The following is a 20,850-nucleotide window of genomic DNA, read 5'->3' as shown; positions in this document are numbered from 1 at the left end:
ATTTCATTTCTTTCCACAATCTACCATATGATAAACCTTTAACCGTGTTTGAGCTGCAACTTACTCTTCATCAGAAATAGTGCCACAGATGCTAATAGAATTTATTATTCAATTAACAAAAACTTAAGATTCACTTGCTGTTATTACAATAGAATATTCCACAAACCTTTTACTCTAATAGTTGGCACCACACTATTTTTATGGCCTTGCCAAAAGCAGGAAAGGATTTCACTGACCCTACAAACTATTGTCATATCAATCTTACTTGTTTTCTAGAAAAACTAGAAAAAAAAAATTAACTTCCAGCTTATGTGGAGGTTAATTATCTTTTCTATACTCATTGCGTGGTTCCTTGAAGCAAACCACTTAATTGAATAAAAATCAATATGGATTTCGTAAAAACAGGTCAACACCTGATATTATTATTATTATTTATTATTATTATTATTAGCCATATTGTGCAAGGAAGCCTGAGGCTTATGCTGCACCAGCCAAAAAAAATTTCTGAGTTACCCTGTGTGTGTGAGAGAGAGAGAGAGAGAGAGAGAGAGAGAGAGAGAGAGAGAGAGAGAGAGAGAGAGAGAGAGAGAGAGAGAGAGAGAGGAGAAGATTATCCAAGTCCTCTACAAGTAACCCTTGGCTGAAGATTAAATTGCTGACACTGGGCTCTTGCCCAATGTGGGACCCACTCACTTGCTGGCACCTCTTCTCTTCGAGGTGTAGGAAAATACTGATTTTCCTAGCTGTGTAGGAACTTACATAAATACTCCTCTGGGAGTGGGACTGGCATTTGACTTTTCAAATGCAGGGTCATGCTATTAGGCAACCTGACCTTGTGGGTCACTTGACCTCACAATCTTTTCTCTTCCTCCTGAGGTAGGGTGGGCTCCCCCCAATAGGGGGGAGCCCACCGTACCTCGCTCTCTTTCTTCTGCTTACCTTCTTTCTTCTCCTCAATCTCTCACCCCTTCTCCTATTTCAAAGAGGAAAAAAAAAAGAAAAAAAATTATTTTTTTTATTATTTTATTATATATATATTTTTTTTAATATATATATAAGTATATATATATTTTTATTTTTTTATTATTATTTTTTATTATTTATTTATTATTTTTTATGTATTTATTTTATTTATTTTTTTTTATTTATTTTTTCTTATTTTTTTCTTATTATTATTATTTTTATTATATTATTATTATTTTTTCTTTTTTTAAATTTTATTTTTATTTTATTTATTATTATATATATATATATGTTTTTTATATTTTTATTTATTTATTTATTTATTTATTTATTTATTTTTTTTTTTTTGGCTCTTCCTGGGAAGCTCAGGCTAACCCCAGGTTCGGCCAGCCAGAGTTCTCTTCCCACTTACCTGCTCCGGCTCCCAGTGCCAGTGACGGTAACTAGCAGTCTGTGGTGTTGCACAGACCCTAGGCTAAGCGACCAGATGAACAATATAACCCGCACTAAGCAAACATGAACATACACTAACATATGCTATCTGGCCTTGACAGTACTGTCTTACTTCACAAGAGATTCAAATGCGGAGTTGTGCGAAAGCACCGGTGCCGCCTGTCAAAAAACACTGTCACTATGCGCCTGGGGCCTCAAAATTGAATTGCGCCTGGGGCCTCTCAAGTGCTAAATCCGCCACTGCTCTCATGGGCACCTTCATCTGCTGTAACTGGGCGGCGGCCTTCTCCTTGGTGACGACACAGACCCCATACCACAAAAAAATACTATCAGGACATTTATCAGGACATTCTTCAAAAACTGCTTCAGCCACACCTCCCGACACTCTCCACTCTCGGCTCTATTGGACGTTTTACTGTTCGTTTCTGTTCTAACTCCTTGGGTCTCCCAGGACCCAGTTTTTAAAGGGAGAAATTCCTCCATAGTTTACATAAATGTCAGATATGATTGGCATCTCCAGTGCTCGTCTCATGCACCTGGACGGCACGTGATGGAAAAGGAATGATCGCAATGTCCTCCTACTCTCGCAATCTCTGTCCGGCCCTGTCTGGCGACTACCCGAAGTACCAAGCGCATTTCCATATTTGGCACAACTGCTGACACCCATAAGCGTGAATATCACTAAAGGCGTGTGATTTATGTCCAAGCTAGTAGTGTAAGACTCCTCTGTTTATAATTTAGGTTATTTTAAGAGACAGCTCAGTAGAACTTTGTGAGAGTTTTATGTACTTCTATGCTTCGTTATAATGGAGTTAATAATTGAATATTACAAGTAAAAGATTCTGTAGAAATCATTAAGTGGGCTTAACAAAGGAATAGAGGAGTACTAAAAGAAGGATAATTTTGTAATAAGAAATATGCAAAAAAAGGGGGGGGGGTAGAAACAATTAATAGGAATAAATTAAAACTCCATTATGACAGTTACTTCTTTGAGTAAATCCCACTTCAGCACACTGTGATCACTGCCTAGTGGTCCCTTTATCTTAATGTGATTCTTAATGCGTGAAGAATCACTACTGATAATCAGATCAAGAGTGTTACTCCCTCTAGTTGCCTACTGAACATGCTGCTGCTGTAGAAAACAATCATCCAATTAATCCACAAAAGCATTGCTTGTGTGCGAGTCACCAATCCACAAATTCCAGTCAGAGTCTGGGAAATTAAAATCCCCCAATATAAGACACTCTGATTTCTTGGCCCAATCTATTTCTCTGAACAATTGCTCATTATACTCATCAGATTCATTAGGCCTATAACACACACCTACTCTCATTTTTCCTTTCCCAGTGTTTATGTCACACCAAACAGACTCAACATTCCATTGTGCACCAACATCAATTGGATGCACTTCCTTAGATTTTATATGTTTCTTAACTAACAGCACAATCCCTCTTCCCTTCCTCTAATGTCTATCCTTTCTGTACACATTATGATTGTTCTCCCCGAATTCCAATTCTGCACTGCTTATGTCTGCGTGACACCAGGTCTCTGATATCCTAACAATATCTGCCTTTGATGTCTTGACTAGCACTTCAAGCTCATCAAATTTATTAACTATACTCCTAGCATTTGTGTACATGCACCTGTTTCTACTCTTAGTTACTCTAATATAGCCCATGTATTTAGCATTAGCATTAGTAGAGGCATTTGATGCAAGAAAGCAAGCTTATGCAGCATCAGCCAAAAAAAAAAAAAAAAAAAACACTTCCACTTCACCCCTCTGTTCGTTCAAAATACCTGTCCAGCTGAGCCTTAAACTTATTTAGGCTATCAACCTCCACCACAAGGGATGGAAGTCTGTTCCACCAACCAACCACTCGCTGGCTAAAGGCAAATTTCCGCACGTCTGTCCTACATCTGTCTTTCCTCAATTTGAATTTATGCCCTCTCAGGTGATTACTCTGAGCGAGAGGAAGAATCCCATCAGAATTGAGCATGCTCAAACCATTCAATGCTTTATACACCTCTATCAGATCACCGCGCTGGTGCCTAGTCTCCAGACACTGCAACCTGCAAAACTCAAGCCCCTCTTCGCAAGATCACCCCTTTGTTCCATTCACCAATCCTGCTATTCACCAATATGTTGGTTAAAGTCTTTCTTCGAAATAGTCATCTAGTTATGATTTGCTTTGACATCAAAAAAAGCCTATGATACCACATGCTGATATGGCATCATTCAAAATATACATATGTTTGGCTTGGTATTCTTACAAAATTCAGCTCATTTGAAGTTTGGTTTTGCAATGCAGAGAAAGAAGGGAGATTGGAGAGGAGGGGAAAAAAGAAGAAATGGAGAGAAAGGATGGAAAGAAAGGAGAGAGAGAGAGAGAGAGAGAGAGAGAGAGAGAGAGAGAGAGAGAGAGAGAGAGAGAGAGAGAGAAGGGAAAGAAAGGAACAGAAAGAAAGGAGGGAAAGAAAGAAAGAAGAAAAGGAGAGAAAAGACGGGAAGGAGTCCCTTGAGGCAATGCTCTTATTTCCATGCTATTTAAGTAAGTATTAATTCTATCACTAAATGTATAACTAATATAGTTGAAGCATATCTCTATGCTGAAAGATCTTGCTATCTCATATTAATATCAAAATATATCACTACAGAAAGATAACTACAGAGTACAGTAAACCCCCGCTATTCGCGGGGGTTACGTTCCTGACAAATTCGCGAATACCGAAAACGCGAATACTGAGTTATGGCTCCCATGGTAATAAAGGGGTTCCGTTCCAAAGTATGAAATATATAAGAAAAACTAGTCTAAAATTTTGTCTATGTATGTATTATATGTACCTTCATAATATGACATGTACATAGACAGTACATAGTGAAATGCAAGCATATGGCATTGAAATGAAAATAACAAACAATTTAATATTAAATGTAATATTTATTAGAAATTTCAAACCAGCGCCTTTGCTAGCAAAAAAAAACATCCCGCCAGTGCTATCACCAGTTTCGCTAAAGTGTTGATAGAGGAGCTTTGCCTTTTCGCGAATGATGAGTGAACTTAACGGAATTTTATTTCGAGTTCGGTCTTCTATCCACAGATTTAAAGCCTTTTCCATTTTTTCTAATTTAACATCACGAGTTACAGAGCAAATTTTTGAAGCAATTAGCGCGTTTTCACGGACACTACGGCGGATTTTTTCTTCCGATTTCTTGATTGATCGTACTGTTGACTCATTGATTTTATAATATTTTGCCACTGAGGAGACACTTTCACCATTAGAAATTTTGTCTAATAACTCAATTTTATTCGCTAATGTTATCACCTTCTTTGATATTTTCACATTTCTCTTTTTATTCGTAGCCATATTTTTGTAGGGGTTAGAAAGAACTTGTCCACAATAAAGTCACTTTCTTCCGTTAACACACTCGAAAAAGTCTGTTTTACACTGCAAAACAGTAGATTTATCATTTTTGTAAGCATATCAATTTATAAATTGATAAATTTATTCAGTTTATAAGCATATAAATTAAAAGCAAACGACGAAACCTTCCATGACTAACACATACTGAACAAAGATTACCGAGAAACATCCACGCTCGCGATTTTTTCACCCCTCTCCCCCCACCCACTGAGCGCTGTTTTGACCAGGAAAGATAATTTTAGCCACGCCCATGTTTTTTATGGCGGAAAATATTCACGGCGCTTTAAAATTCACATTTTTTCAGGTTTCATTTTATATTAAATCGGCGATCGCGAATACGCGAAACCGCGAATACAGATACCACGAATAGCGGGGGTTTGCTGTACTGTTAAACAAGTTGAAAAAATGAGGAGGGAGGAAGATACTAACTCTTCAAACAAAAAAATAGCTACAATTCATTTCTGCTGCAATGCATTGAATTGGTCTACACATCCAGATCCTGGTACAAAAATGGACAAAGAAACCTTTCCTCCATTTGATCAGTTGAGATCACCTACTGATAAAGACCAACCCGATCATGACTCCTATCAAAATAAAAGACAAAAACCAGATCTATGTTAGCAAGATCACCCAGTGTTTCTCCTTATTCATTCTGAATCAGATTTTCCTGTGAACAGATTATCCCCATTTCTAATCCAGAAATGCTTGGAAAATGCAAGGCTCAAGGGGTAGAATTTTTTTTCAGCCTGGACTGTACTTGTTAACAGGAGAGATTGCTTCTACAGGGATGGGATACACTTAAATAGAAAGGGTGCAAGAATATTTGCTGATGCTATCGAGGCAGTGTTAGGTGGGTCGGAAAACTGCTAGCTTGGGGGGAGACAAAGACGAATAGATTAACAGTAGCCACTGGCAGAGGTGAAAGAGATTCTTGCGCTGCTTCTATTGGAATGAGCAGAAGCCTGAAAAACAAGATGCATGGTATTTCAGAGACTGCTGGGAGCCATTGCGGTACAAGTAAACACATGGGTTGTGTTAGGGTAGCTAAGAATAGAAACAGGTGCAGGTATACTTGCATGTACACCAATGCTAAGAGTTTAGTAAATAAATTTGATGAATTTGAGGTATTGCTCAAAACATCGAAGGCAGATATTGTTGGGATATCAGAGACGTGGTGTCACACAGATATAAGGGATGCAGAACTGCAATTTGGGGAGTACAACGTCTACAGAAAGGATAGACAGGATAGGAAGGGAGGAGGGGTTATGCTATTAGTTAAGAAACACATAAAAACCAGGGAAGTGAAGCCAGTCGACATCGCTGGACAGTGCAGTGTGGAGTCAGTTTGGTGTGACATAAACATTGGGAGATCAAAATTGAGAGTAGGAGTGTGCTATAGGCCTAATGACTCTGATGAGTATAATAAGGAACTGTACAGGGAAATAGAGTGGGCCAGTAAATCAGAGTGTCTTATAATGGGAGATTTTAATTTCCCAGATGTTGACTGGAATTTGGGGGCTGGTTACTCGCACACTAGCGGGACTTTTGTGGATTTATTGGATGATTGTTTTCTACATCAGCATGTTCGGGAGGCAACTAGAGGGAGTAATACTCTTGATTTGATTATCAGCAGTGATTCTTCATGCATTAAGAATCTGCAGATAAATGAACCACTAGGTGGCAGTGATCACAGTGTGCTGAAGTGGGATTTACTCAAAGAGGTAACTACCATTAGGGGTAAAGGGAAGGGTTATTGCTTCCATAAAGGCGACTACGATGGACTGAGACAGTATTTAAATTCTATACAGTGGGACCAACTGATGGTGCTACCAACAGCAAATTCAAAATGGGAAGCATTCAAAGAACTTATCTTGGAAGCTACTAGGCTTTACATACCAACTAAGAAATATTGTTCAAGGTTTAGGCCAAAATGGATGTCAGATGAACTAATGAGGCATATGGCAGAGAAGAAAAATGCATGGGATACATACAAAATAACACATGACACAGAAGCCTATGATAGATACAAGTTGATACGCAACCAAGTTACAAAGGAGGTTAGGCAGGCGAAGGCAGATTACGAGAAATCCTTGGCAAAGGATGCAAAGAAAAACAGCAAAGAGTTCTTTACTTATGTAAACTCTAGAAGGAAGGGGATGAATCAGATTGGTCCACTTGATATTGATGGGTCAAGTGTTGATGATCCTGCTCAGGTAGCTAACAAACTAAATGAATATTTTGCATCGACATTCACACATGAGGAGTTATTCAGCGAGGGGAATGCCAGAGGTGTATTCAACTCTAGCAGTAAGCTACAGAATCTTGAAATAACTGGGAGTAAAGTGGAGGAGAAACTGTTGAAGATAAACACAAGAAAGGCACCCGGGGTGGATGGGATCTATCCAGTTATATTAAAGGAGGCAGCAAAGGAAGTAAGCAAACCCTTAGCCATAATTATGAGACCTTCCTTGGACTCAGGGGAGGTACCCATAGACTGGAAATGTGCAAATGTGACTCCAATTCACAAAGGAGGATCAAAGGCTGACACAAGTAATTATAGACCTGTGAGCTTAACTTCTGTTCCAGGAAAATTAATGGAGGCACTGGTTAAAGAAGCACTGCAGGATCATTTAGGCAAGACTTCAGTTATAGCTCAGACACAGCATGGTTTTGTTAAGGGGAAGTCTTGCCTGACCAATTTGATTGGATACTATGATGCAGTCACAAAAGAACTGGATGCAGGGAATAACTTTGATATTATATACTTGGATCTTAGAAAGGCTTTTGATACTGTTGCACATGGAAGACTGCTATACAAATTGGAGCAGTGTGACATTGGAGGCAAATTGCTGCTATGGATAAAGGGGTGGTTGAGGGGGAGAAGACAGAGAGTGGTAATCAATGGACACTGCTCATCGTGTACTGATGTTATTAGTGGAGTCCCTCAGGGCTGGGTCCATTATTGTTTTCTGTATTTATAAATGATATTGATGATGGTATATCCGGCTTAATGTCCAAGTTTGCAGATGATACAAAGGTTGGCAGGGTTGTCAAGGACACTACTGACACTATGCTGCTGCAACAGGATCTGGAAAGGTTGAGCAGATGGGCTGAGAGGTGGCAAATGAAGTTTAACATTGACAAATGTAAAGTACTACACATGGGAAACAGCAACCCCAGAGCAACGTATCAACTCTGTGGTACTACACTGACAGTGGTAGAGAATGAAAGGGACTTGGGGGTGGTTGTGCAGGCAGATATGAAGTTCTCTGAGCAGTGCAGACGGGCTGCAAGAGTAGCTCATGGAGTATTGTCAATGATATACAGGAATTTTTCCAGCAGGGATAAGGAGGTGATTATTCCATTGTATAAGGCGATGGTCAGGCCACACCTGGAATACTGTATACAGGTCTGGAGGCCTCATTTCAAGAAGGATGTAAAGCTGCTGGAACGAGTACAGAGAAGGGCAACAAGATTAGTGAATGGAACAAAGGGGTGCTCTTACGAAGAAAGGCTTAAGTTTTGCAAATTACAATGTCTGGAGACTAGGCACCAGTGAGGTGATCTGATAGAGGTGTATAAATCCTTGAATGGTTTGAGCATGCTCAATGCTGATGGGATTCTTCATCTAGCTCAGAATAATCACCTGAGAGGGCATAAATTCAAATTGAGGAAAGACAGATGTAGGATAGATGTGCGGAAATTTGCCTTTAGCCAGTGGGTGGTTGGTTGGTGGAACAGACTTTCATCCCTTGTCGTGGAAGTTGATAGCCTAAATAAGTTTAAGGCTCAGCTGGACAGGTATTTTGAACGAACAGAGGGGTGAAGTGGAAGTGGTTTTTTTTTTTTTTTGGCTGATGCTGCATAAGCTTGCTTTCTTGCATCAAGTGCCTCTACTAATGTTAATTTTAATGGATACAATACTGGGTGGGGTAGTGTTGACATCAATGGAAGGGGCCATACTATACAGCACATGCTTGAAAACAATGACCTGGCCCTGGTAAATGTGGGATATAACACCTTTTTCCACATGCCTACCTATACATTTATCCTGCTTGATCTGTCTCTCCCTCCCCCCCTCTCTCTCTCTCTCTCTCTCTTTCCTGTTTGTACATGGGAGATTGAAGACAACCTCTGGTATGGCATTAAGGGTAAGTTGCTGCAATGGATAAAGAAATGGTTGAGCAAGAGACTGCAGAGAGTTGCAATAAATGGACACTGCTCTATGTGGATTAATGTTTATTAGCAGAATCCCCCAGGGTCCAGTTCTAGTCCCATTGTTGTTTTGTGTATTTATTAATGATATCGATGAAGGTATATCAAGCTTAATGAACAAGTTTGCAGATGATACAATTGTTGGCAGGATTGTTAATGATAGTAAAGACATTATGCTACTGCACCAGGATCTCTAGAAAGGTAAATGGGCTGAGAAGTGGCAACTGAAGTTTAATATTGACAAATGCATAGTACTGAAAATGGGCAGCAGCCCAAGAGAAACGTACCAGCTATGTGGTACTACATTCAGGGAGGTGGAGAATGAAAAAGACCTGGGGGTAATTGTGCAGTTGGATGTAAAGTTCTCTGAGTAGTGCAGATGGGCTGCCAGAGCAGGTCATGGAGTTTTTTCAATGATATATAGGAATTGCTAGCAGAGACAAGGAGATGATTATACCTTTCTATGAGGCAGTGGTCAGGCCACACCTTGAGTACTGCATACAAGTCTGGTGACCTCATTTAGGAAGGATGTAGAGTTGCTAGAATGAGTACAGAGAAGGGCAACAATATTGGTGAGAGGAACAAAGAGTTCTCTTACTAAGAGAGGCTTAAATTCTGCAAGTTGCGGCATCTAGATACTAGGCACCTGCAAGGTGATCCGATTGAGGTATACAAGGACTTGAATGGTTTGAGCAGGATCAATGCTGATGGGATACATCCACTTGCTCAGGTTAAGGATCTGAGGGGCATAGATTCAAACTGAGGAAAGACAGTTTGTAGAATAGATGTGCAGAAGTTTGCCTTCAGCCAGTGGGTAGTTGATTGCAAACTGACTTACATCTGTTGTTTGTTGTGGACGTTGATAGCTTAAATAAATTTAAGACTGAACTAGAAAAACATTTGGAGTGACCGGATGGGTGAAATGGGAAGGTTTTTTTTTTTTGCTAATTCTCTATAAGCTTGCTTTCTTGCATCATATGCTTCTGCTAATGCTAACCTTTACAGTAGTAATCACTTCCCCGTGATATTCACCCTTTGCATTAGGAGACCTTGCCACCCGTCTAGGATACCATGGAAGATCAATCAAGCTAACTGGAATGCATTTAAGATCTGGCATCATTTGATACCACTGCAGTCAGCAAGGAGCCAGTTAATGAAGTGGTAAAGCACATTACATACACTGTTGTTCAAGCAGTGGCAATTACAATTCCAAAGGCGTTGACTCGGTTTCCACTATTTCCAAAACCATGGTGGAACACTAAATGCACAGCAGCAAGAAAGGCTCAAAACAAGACGTGTGGGATATTTCTCTGTTACCCAACCACAGATAACAGTTTGACCTTCCTACCGGATTCAACAATTACAAGAACCTGACAACGATCACCAACTGAGACCTTCTGCAGCTCTGCTGCTGATATGCCATTTGGCAATCTGAACCGGGTACTAAAACTTGGTTCCATTTAAAACCCCATTCCCCCTTGTCCCCAGACAAGGGGGGAGATGGGTCTCTTGTCTCCTCCCCTCCCTGCCTCTTGCATACTTTGCCTGGTGGGGTTTGTCCCCACCCATCTCTTTGCAGATGCCTACTGTATCATCCCCATCCTTCTACCTGTTGTTTTTCCTCAGTCTTCTGTCTTCCCCCCCACTCTAAATCCAACAGTAAGCCCCTAACAATGCTGCCAAATTCTAATCAATGTCTAAATTGAACTGCTTTCTCATAAACCTCTTTCGATCTTTTCAAATTCTAGTGTTCACCCTTTTTTTTTTTTTTTCTCCATTTAGGCTTTGGCACTGAAATTCTCAGAAATTAGGTGGCAGGGTCTGCCGGAGCACTTAAATAATTTACTGGGTGCCTGACCTCCTCATAGCAGAGTGTGGGCAACGGTGGGTCCCAATAGGGGCCCAATGGCTAAATGGTCAGAGAAACAACAGAACATACTACACAACATTCCACTCCCCATACACCTTTAAATCTCTGGCCGTCACAGAGTTCTGTGTCATACTTACAAAGAATACAACATGGAGATGGGGGTAAACCCCCGGTGCTGTCAGACAACTAACACACTTTACTTTAGACTTTTGCCTTCTTTTCTGTTACTAGGGGATTAATGGACACAGTACTGGGTGAGGTAGTGTTGACATCAGTGAAATTAGCTGGACTATATAGCGAATGCTCGAAAACAGTGACCTGGCCCTGCTAAATGTGGGATGTGACACCTTTTTCCACAGATTTATCGCAGTGAATGCCCATCTATGCATTTACTGCGATAAATCTGTCTGTATGCCCCCCCTCTTTCCTGTTTGTACGTGGTATGTTGAAGACAACCGTTACAGTAGTGACCACTTCACCATGACAGTGGAAAATGATTTCCACCGTTTGCATTGGGAGACCATGCCAAGGTGTAGGATACCATGGTGGAAGATCGATCATGCTGACTGGAATGCCTTCAAAGGTCTTGGATCGTTTGATACTACCACAGTCAGCAAGAAGCCAGTTAATGAAGTGGTAAAGCACATTACAGACACTGTTGTCCAAGCAGTGGCAATTAAAATTCCAAAGACGTCGACTCAGTTTCCATCATTTCCAAAATCATGGTGGAACACTAAATGCCCAGCAGCAAGAAAGGCTGAAAAGAAGGCGTGCAGGATATTTTGCCATTACCCCACCACAGATAACTTAATAGCCTTCAAACATGCCAAAGCATGGTACGTTAGAGTCAGAAAGTATCTTGGATCCACTTTACATCTTCTATTAACCAGGCTTCATCATCTAAGCTTGTGAGGAATAAAATCCTGAAAATGAAGGGCAGATACATATCATCGATCCTGGAGCATAATGGATGTGCAGTTGCAGACTGAACTACAATTGGAAACAGTCCAGAGGAGATATTTGTTAGTGTCCACCAAAACATCTAACCCCCCCCACAGGGGCTCACATCTGGTGAGTATGGACTTGGCACACCCAGAGTCCTGAGCTGGATATCACTTTCTGTTTCTTGGCGATTCCCTTCTACTTCTTTCTCTGTCTCTCTTTCTTTCTGAGTAACTCGGAATTTTTTTTTTTTAGCTGGTGCAGCATAAGCCTCAGGATTCAGCCGAGTGGGTAAAGTACCTGCCCGGCAACCCAAAGGCCACGGGTTCGATTCCCGCCTCGGGCTTGGATCAAAGCACTGCAGAAACCTTGGGAGGTGCAATATGGCCACAGAAGCCGATGCGCCAACAACTACCAAATCAAAAAAAAAAAAAAGCCTCGGGCTTCCTTGCACTATATGGCTAGTAATAATAAAAAATAAAAATTTCTGACCCTTAAACAAAATGCTGAAAAGCAGCATTTGAAGTTGTCATCAAATAACTGTGAATAACTGTGAAGAAGACAATCTACCCTTCATGGAATGGGAAATGAAAATGGCACTAACACTACCCCAGGCAAGTGCTGTTGGGCTAGATGACATCCATTATGAGATGATTAAACACCTTTCATCTGAATTCCTGGTTCAGTTGCTCTGTTTGTACAACAGGTTCTATCTTGAAGATGAATTTCCAGACTCCTGGCATAAGGCAGTTGTGCTTGCTTTTCCGAAGCCAGGAAAAAATCCGGATAATTACCGTCCGATTTCTCTGACAAGCTGCTTGTGCAAACTCCTGAAAAGGATGGTGAATGCCTGTCTTATTTGGTATTTAAAGAAAATTACCTAATTTTCAAAGTACAATGTGGTTTCTGAAGGAACAGGTCAAAACTCTACCATCTTATAAGACTGGAAACATCTATCCAAGATGCTTTCCTCAAACGCAAACACCTGGTGTCAATTTTCTTTGATGCGAAAGAAGCATATAACACGGCTTGTAGATTTGGAATTTTAAAGGATATCTATGATCTGTGTATTAGGGTCCATCTACCCCTTTTTCTTAAAAAATTTTAATGAACATTTCATTCCAAGTTCGTTTAGGTACAGTACTCTCTCGATCTTTTTTTCAAGAGGAGGGAGTCTTCCTGAGTGTTACGCTTTTTGCTATCAAAGTTAATTCTATTACTGAACAACTTCCTCCAACTGTAAATGATGCCCTCTTCATTGATGATCTTACCATCTTCTGTCAGTCATGCAATGTGAGGGTTATCGAAAGACAATTGCAGCGCACCGTTAATCATGTCAAATCTTGAACAGTAGTTAACGGTTTCAGGTTCTTGCCTCAGAAGACCACCTGCGTACAGTTTTTTTTTTTTTTGCAAACAGAACCTTCACCCTGAACCATAACTCAAGGTCGGACAAAACGTCATTCCAGTAGCACCTGAAACTAAATTCTTGGGATTTGTATTTGATTGGAAGTTGACTTTTTTACCACATGTCTGTTGACTGTGGACGAAGTGCACAAGGAGATTGAACCTCCTATGTGTTATCTCCTCTGATAACTGAGTTACAGACCTCTGCATTTTACTCCGTATTTATCATGCACTTGTCCAATCTAAATTATACTATGGGTTCTAAGTGTGTGCATTGACTAGAAACAGCGTACTACGGTGACTAGACCCAGTTCACCACCACGCCACCCATATTGCTATTGGGGCATTTAGAACTTCCCCTGTCTAGAGTTTATACATTGAAGAGTGTGAACAGCCACTGTCCCTGCAACAAAAGCAATTGTCACTAAAATATACTTTTAAATTGAAATCCCTGCCAGACAATCTTATGTGGACATCTGTCTTCGCACCACGATGGGAAGCTCTTTAAAACACTCGTCAGACTGCTAACCATTCCTTTGGTATCCGTGTCCAAGAGCTGCTCAGAAAGCTCGACATTACGGTAGACAATGTTACCTAGTCACCAACGCACGCAACTACTTCAACCCTGGCATGCTCGCCTACCATCATACGACTTCATCAAAAATTGGAGTAAGGCCCACCTTCTGTCTACTGACAACTCTATGCTGCCCACTGAATTGAATACTCTGACTTCTTGCCTGTCTTCACTGATGGCTCGAAGTCAGCTGTCTGTGGGATCTTCTGCCATCTTCCCAGATCACACTTTATCTGGGAAGATTCTCAATGAATGCAGCATGTATACAGCTTAATTGTATGCTATACAATTAGCTGGTGCCTCCGTAGCCGGGTAGGCAGGAGCAGTAGTGCGTAGCACACACTTCTTGATTAGACCAGGGTTCGAGCCCGTGCCCACCAAATACGGAGGATGTAGAAAGGTCATTTTCAGGGAATGACCACCACAAATACCCGGAGCAATATGGCCTTAGTTGCTAATGCTCCTAAAAGCCAAATAACAAACAAGCAAACATACAATTAGCCTTGGATCACATTAAAACTCACAAGTACCAAAGTTGTATGGTGTATACTGACTCTGTAAGTATACTGCAGGCTTTATTGGGGGTGAGGTATAACCCTTATCCATTCCTGACTCTGTCCAGCAGATGTTACTTTCTCTTTCTGAGTGTTTGACCTTCGTTTCTGCCGGATCTCAGGCCACATTGGGATCAGAAGAATTAACTTAACTGGCAGATTCGGCATCCAAATCACCAGAACCCCACAACACACATTGTCCCTATACAGACTACAGGGAGGTGATACACCCTACATTACTTTCCCAATGGCAACAATCTTGGCATGGGCAGGTAACAAATAAGCTCGATCTAGACTGCCTGTAATCTGGCAGTCTAGTCTGTGCAGGAATCACAAAGAGGAAGTTGTTCTAGCTTCTGTAGGACACAGTCATCTGATGCATGCTTTTCTGGTGAGGGCTGATGACTGTCCTATGTGTGAGCATTATGACACCATTTTAACATTGAAACATGTTCTTATTGACTGTCATAGATTTTTTAATGTATGCTGTTTATGTTTTAGCACTTTTACCCATTTGACTAACCTTATACACTCAGTCGGATTTTAACTGACAAAGCTGATATGACCACAATTTTTAACTTTTTAAGAATCACAAACCTTTATACCTGTATATAAATAATTTTAGTATGCATCATATATATTTCTCTTTTACCTGAATTTATTTTTATCTAAATTTACTTGTCTTATAGTCATTTGTATATACTGATATATTATTTTTAGATATTGGACGGCAAATCGTGGCCTTAGTTACCTTTGCGGCATAAAAACTGAAATCAAATCGAACCTCGTTATGAAGGGTCGTCTTTTATCTGTATGAGATTGCAGAATACTTATTTTTGAATTGCATACACTTTGTAATTAGAAATTCACAATAACATAATTAGAAGAATGGAATTTATTATGCAGATTACTGAAAACAACCACAGTCTTTGAAACACATGTATGTATAAATTATAAAATGTTTGTTCTTAGGTATCAGCATATCCTCTAAAGTCATATACAGATCAGTTGCTAAGTAGGAATGAATGGACGTTTTCCAATACTACAACAAAAGCTGATTTAATTGGACTGCATCCAGGAACACAGTACAATATTAGTGTATGGGCTATGACAAGTGAAGGTATTACAGACCCATCCACAGAGATTATGTGGACTGAAGTGGGAGGTAGGCAAATTTTCTTGTTAATAATTATATTAATAATGTAATATTAACATTAATATTGCTAATGTTAAGAATAATTGATAATGTTAATAATATTAACAATGGTAAGAAAGTTTACTTTTTGTCGTATAGCAAATAAGACATCCAGGTCATCTGATCATATAATGAATTTTAGTATGGATGTAGATATCAGCCTGTCAGATATAAATCTTAGCCTGCTATAATTTTTCTATGATATTGGCATTTGAACAAAACTATCATAAGTAATTTCATTAACAAGAAGTTGTAGTCACTTGGCAGACTATGGCATAAGTTCAGAATGGAACAGAAATTTTGAAATTTGATGCTTTTTAATAAACTTTGAAATAAGCTTTTTTTTTTTTTTTGTTGTATCTGTTATCTTTTTTGCTTGTTGTAAGAAATTATATAAGTGGATAATTTTCTTTTTAATCAGTTTTTAGTTCAATTTTTAAACCCATTTATATAATCTGAAATTTTATAGTTTATAGCATATACAGCATTTATTAATCATAGTCAAAATTTGAGAAAAATCAAATATGACTAAAAATTGTTTTATTTTGAATAAATTTTTATTGGGTACACAGACGCTTCATTTAAAAAAAAAAAAAGCCAGAAAAGTAAAAAATAAACTGAGGTAATTAATTATAGCAGGCAAAAAATATATGCATCAGCACTTCCTCCTTAATAATGATATTCTGGAATGGAAACATTTGCAGTTTAATGTTATTTACAGTCAGTTCTGCTGTAATGCACATTTTCGCAACATGAATTTGCTCCAATGTGACTGATGTATTAGGGAACAATGTGAGTATAATGCAATTTTCAGATTGGCTTACATGCAATTTCATATGCAAGTAACACCAGGTGAATGCAAAACTCGGCACCCAGCTGAACATAGCAACCTGTGCAGTAATACATATGAGTTTACAAAGCTTAAAGAATGTCAAACATTTAAATGTGTGAGAGCTATATTTCTTGTTTACTGTAGTTGTATTGGTTGGAGACTGTTGTCATTCACTGTATTCACAAGATAATAAGTGATATTGTAGGCCAACTCACGTTTTCAGGAGCTCACATTTTTCTGTTTGAACAGAAATTTTGAGGCAGGATGGTGTGAGTGGAGATTATAGTTATAATTATAATGGATATAATCTTTCTGTACATTAAAATAATTTTCAGCCAATGGGAGAAGAGAGATGTAGGTTATGTGGTAATACGTAACAAATACTAAAATACATACCAGAAAATCTTATCATACCAGAAGCTTGTTTTACTGTGGTAAAACAAACTGACCACCCAGTACCATTCTTGATTTCCATATGTAACGTATTTATTTAAATAAACTAAATGCAACAAGGCGTAATATTTTAAGAGTTTAAGATTCTATATCAATATAATATTGGTGTAGATACACCATAGACAACTCTTACTATCGTAGTATTGAAAGGCACCCACTGAAAATAAGTGACAATAGTCTTCTCTATTAGTGAAGCGTTACTTATTCAAGGTAGTGCAATACATGGTAACTCATTGTGAAGGATGAGCACAATATGAGATACAGATGAAATGATGCCTTTCACACTACGATCGTAGTTTTTCTTTAAGAGTTGTCTATGATGTATCTACACCGATATGATATAGTAATGTATTTTTGTATTCATAGCTGAGGAAGAGACACACGCACACACAGAGTCGCAAGCTTCTAAGTATTTTATTTTATCTTATCAAAAGAAGCGAGCGCAGGGAGCAGGGGGCAGAGCCCCCTAGTAATCTATTATAACAATATTATAAATGGGTAGCATATTTCATTTGTGATAATATTGATAGCTAGAATTCTGTGGATTTTTACGTTATTGTGGTGAAATGTGTTTCTCCTTCCATGAAATCTTCAATCATATAAAAAAAAAAAAAAAAAAACATAAATACATTGTCAGAATCTTCCCTTTATTCCTACTTTTTAAGCTTCATAAACTTGTTACTCTGTATCTCATTTGTGTCCCATGTTCATTGTTATTGATTGCCTATCTTTTTTACTGTTTTAAAGTTTACAATAAAAAAAAAAAAAAAAAAATGTCAGTGAACAGAAATATCAATCAAGCAAAACATATCTTGTCAAGGTAAAGTGCTATATTTACTGTAATATTTATTTATTTATTAGAAATTTAAGATATTTAAACCTGTGTTAGCAATTTTATTTGATTTCTAAATTTTTTTAGTGTTTTAGTTACCGGACGGAACTTTTTTTTTTTTTTTTTTTTTTTTGAGTGCTTTTCCCCTATCCCTGTTTTTCCCATAAGCCCTGTTGTTTTTAATGCACAAAATACCATAATGTGGATATTTTTAGGAACACATGTGACGCATTATAGCACAACTAACTGTATTTATATGTACACCAGTTGATGTAGTTTATTTTTCCTTACTTATTAATTGCAATATTTTATTGCATTAATTTTGTCATAAGCATTTTGTGTTTGTGTGTGCCCATGTGCGTACATGGGCACATCCATTGAAATTCACATTTTCAGTTGCTTTACTCCACCAGAATTCTCCACAATATATTAATAACTCTTATGTGATTTTTGCCGGTGCATTAGATAGGCTTTAATACTAAAGATAATAATTTTTGCAACTTATCTTTTTTTAATATTACCATTTTGCCAAACATTTCTCTGAATGCATAGTCAGGCGGTGTCACCACCAAATGGGACCTCTTCAATCTGTCAGATAGAGAACTAATTATTACCATTTTGCCAAACATTTCTCTGAATGCATAGTCAGGCGGTGTCACCACCAAATGGGACCTCTTCAATCTGTCAGATAGAGAACTAAAACAAGAACTGCAAGTTCAAAGAAGATAAGTCATCAGTGTCACAGGAATTATGACGAAGTAGGATGGTATATTAGTTCCCACTCAGAACATAATTCTAATTTTTAATGACAATCCTCTACCACTAACAATGATCAAAGTAATGCTACCTTAACTGCCATGTTAAAGACTGCATTTAAAACCCCCTTATGCTGCTATAAGTGCTAGATGTTTGGGCACTTGCAGTCAGTTTGCAGAGTAGCAGCTGCCTGTGCCACTTGTGGATTCATTGTGCTCACTAATACTGACTGCACAGACACAGTAGCTAAGTGTCCTAACCGCAGAGAAGCACATCTGGTATATATTCCAAACTGTGTCCCCCTCTGGGAACCCTACAAAAAAAAACAACAACAAAAAAAAAAAAAGCAATGCAGCTATACAAAAACTGAACACAGTGTATACACAACGTAGGTTACATTGTCTAGATTGTGATTTTTGTTTTTATTTACCAGCTCTAAATACCAGTAAGCCAACTTATGCCCAAGTAACCACAAGGCAAATGTCAATTGCTTTCCAAATGAAGGTAACCATACGAACAAGCAAATCACTGGCTGGGTGGGCAAGATTGGTTTTTTTTATGTGAACCCCAAACACGAGAGGTATTAGAACTATAGTACTTAGTACCGTGCTTGGGTTGCAGGTTGAGAAGACAAAAGAAGATATTTGTTGACATTGGACTTGAACTTCTGTAGATTGTAATTTTCAGGAAATACGTATGAAGGAAGGTTGTTCCAGAAAACGGCAGTTGAATGAATAAATGAGGAAGATGAAAAGATGGTTCTGTGGGTTTGAAGTTGGACAGTAAATGGATGTTGGCTGGTGGTGGCACGTGTTCGGACTGTTTTGAAAGAGAGAGCGGGAATTATAGAAGCCAATTCAGAAGAACAGTGCCCATGGAAGTATCTGTAGAAGAAGCATGCAGCAGAAATAGTACATCTATGAGAAAGCTAGTGGAGAGACTCTGTTAGAGATGAATCATTAATTAACCTAACTGCCCTCTTCTGAAAGGAATCAAGCCTGAGAGAGGTTTTGGGGGCACCACCCCAGATGCGGGAACAATATTCCATGGCAGGATGGATTTGCGATTTATACAGAGTGAGCAGCTGTTTGGAAGAAAAGTAACGCAGAGAGCGAAAGAGAAAACCAAGTTTTTTAGATGTAGAGGAAGCAATATTTGTAATGTGCTTGTGCCAAGAGAGATTAGAAGTCAGGGTAATCCCCAAAAGAGATATATCATTTTGCCTAGAAATCGGAGTGTCACTAAAGATAAGCATAGGAGCAGAAGAATCCTTTTTGCGAGATATAAGACAAGACTGAGTTTTAGAAGGGTTGAAATCAACTAAGTTGTCTTTGCCCCACTGGAGAATTACCTGAAGATCGGCATTTAAGGAATTGGTAGCAGATTTTCGAGAAGTTGAAGCTGATTGAGCAGGACAAGGTTTCTCAAAATGGAAAGTGGAATGCAGTGTGCTATCATCGGCAAAACTGTGGATAGGATTTCCAGTCAATGGAAGAAGGTCATTAATATACAAGAGGAAAAGAGTGGGGGAAAGAACTGAACCTTGGGGGACACCGGCATTAGTGGAGAAGTTAAAGACAGAGAGCCATCTACCATCACCCTCAGTGAGCGATCAGAGAGAAAACTGGATAACCAATTACTAAAAACAGTTGGCAAACCTTAAGATGGAAGCTTGTTTAGAAGACCTTTATGCCAAACATGATCAAAAGCCATTGAGATGTCAAGAGCAACTACTTGTGTTTCACCAAACCTTTCCATTGAATTAGTCCATAAATAGGTAACATAAGCCAGAATATCACCAGTGGATCGACACTGACGGAATCCATACTGGCGATTGTTGATCAGACGGAAGGTTTCTAGGTAGTTTAAGAGTTGGTGGTTAATTGATTTCTCCATTACTTTAGAAAGAGTAGAAGCAATTGCAGTGGGACGATAATTGGATGGGAGGGATTTGTCACCCTTTTTAGGAACTGGCTGGATATGAGTAAATTTCCAAGCAGAAGGAAAAACACCTTTGGAATAAAAGAAAGTGAAAAACGGCGGCAAAGAATAGGAGTAAGTTCAGGAGCACAGGTTTTGAGAACAAGTGGAGAAATACCATCAGGACCTGGAGCTTTCTTATCATCGAGATTCATCAAAATCCTTCTGATATCCTTTTGACGGAAGACCACAGGAGGCATTGAATGGAGTGTGTTGGGAATGGTGGGAGGTGTTTTACCAAGATCATTAATACATGAGCTGGAAGAAAAGTGGGATGCTAGCAGGTCAGCTTTATCCTTGGCTGAAGTAACAACAGAACCATCTGGTCTGGACAGAGGTGGGAGCAGAGATGGGCAAAAGTTGCGGCCAGTAGCTTTGGCAAGAGACCAGAATGCTTGGCT

At 39.0% G+C, this 20,850-nt stretch overlaps 1 protein-coding gene across 3 annotated transcripts in view; it reads left to right on the top strand.

The window, feature by feature from the left end:
- The window catches only part of LOC150077627 (putative inactive tyrosine-protein kinase Wsck), a 359,285-nt gene that overhangs the window by 51,234 nt on the left and 287,201 nt on the right, over positions 1 to 20,850 (top strand). For all 3 annotated transcript variants that reach the window (XR_016547735.1, XR_016547736.1, XM_090386934.1), the window contains exon 4: positions 15,374 to 15,566. Coding sequence is in view for 1 of the 3 variants with exons in the window: in XM_090386934.1 (XP_090243060.1) it covers positions 15,374 to 15,566 (193 nt within the window). In the remaining 2 variants the exon portion in view is untranslated. The remainder of the gene's footprint in view (positions 1 to 15,373; positions 15,567 to 20,850) is intronic.

This window comes from Mastigoproctus giganteus, chromosome 12 (assembly GCF_048544385.1).
Source record: "Mastigoproctus giganteus isolate SK-2022 chromosome 12, ASM4854438v1, whole genome shotgun sequence".
Taxonomy (NCBI): Eukaryota; Metazoa; Arthropoda; class Arachnida; order Uropygi; family Thelyphonidae; genus Mastigoproctus; species Mastigoproctus giganteus.
Note: the sequence above shows the minus strand (reverse complement) of the source record. Positions and strands in the feature narration are given on the sequence as shown.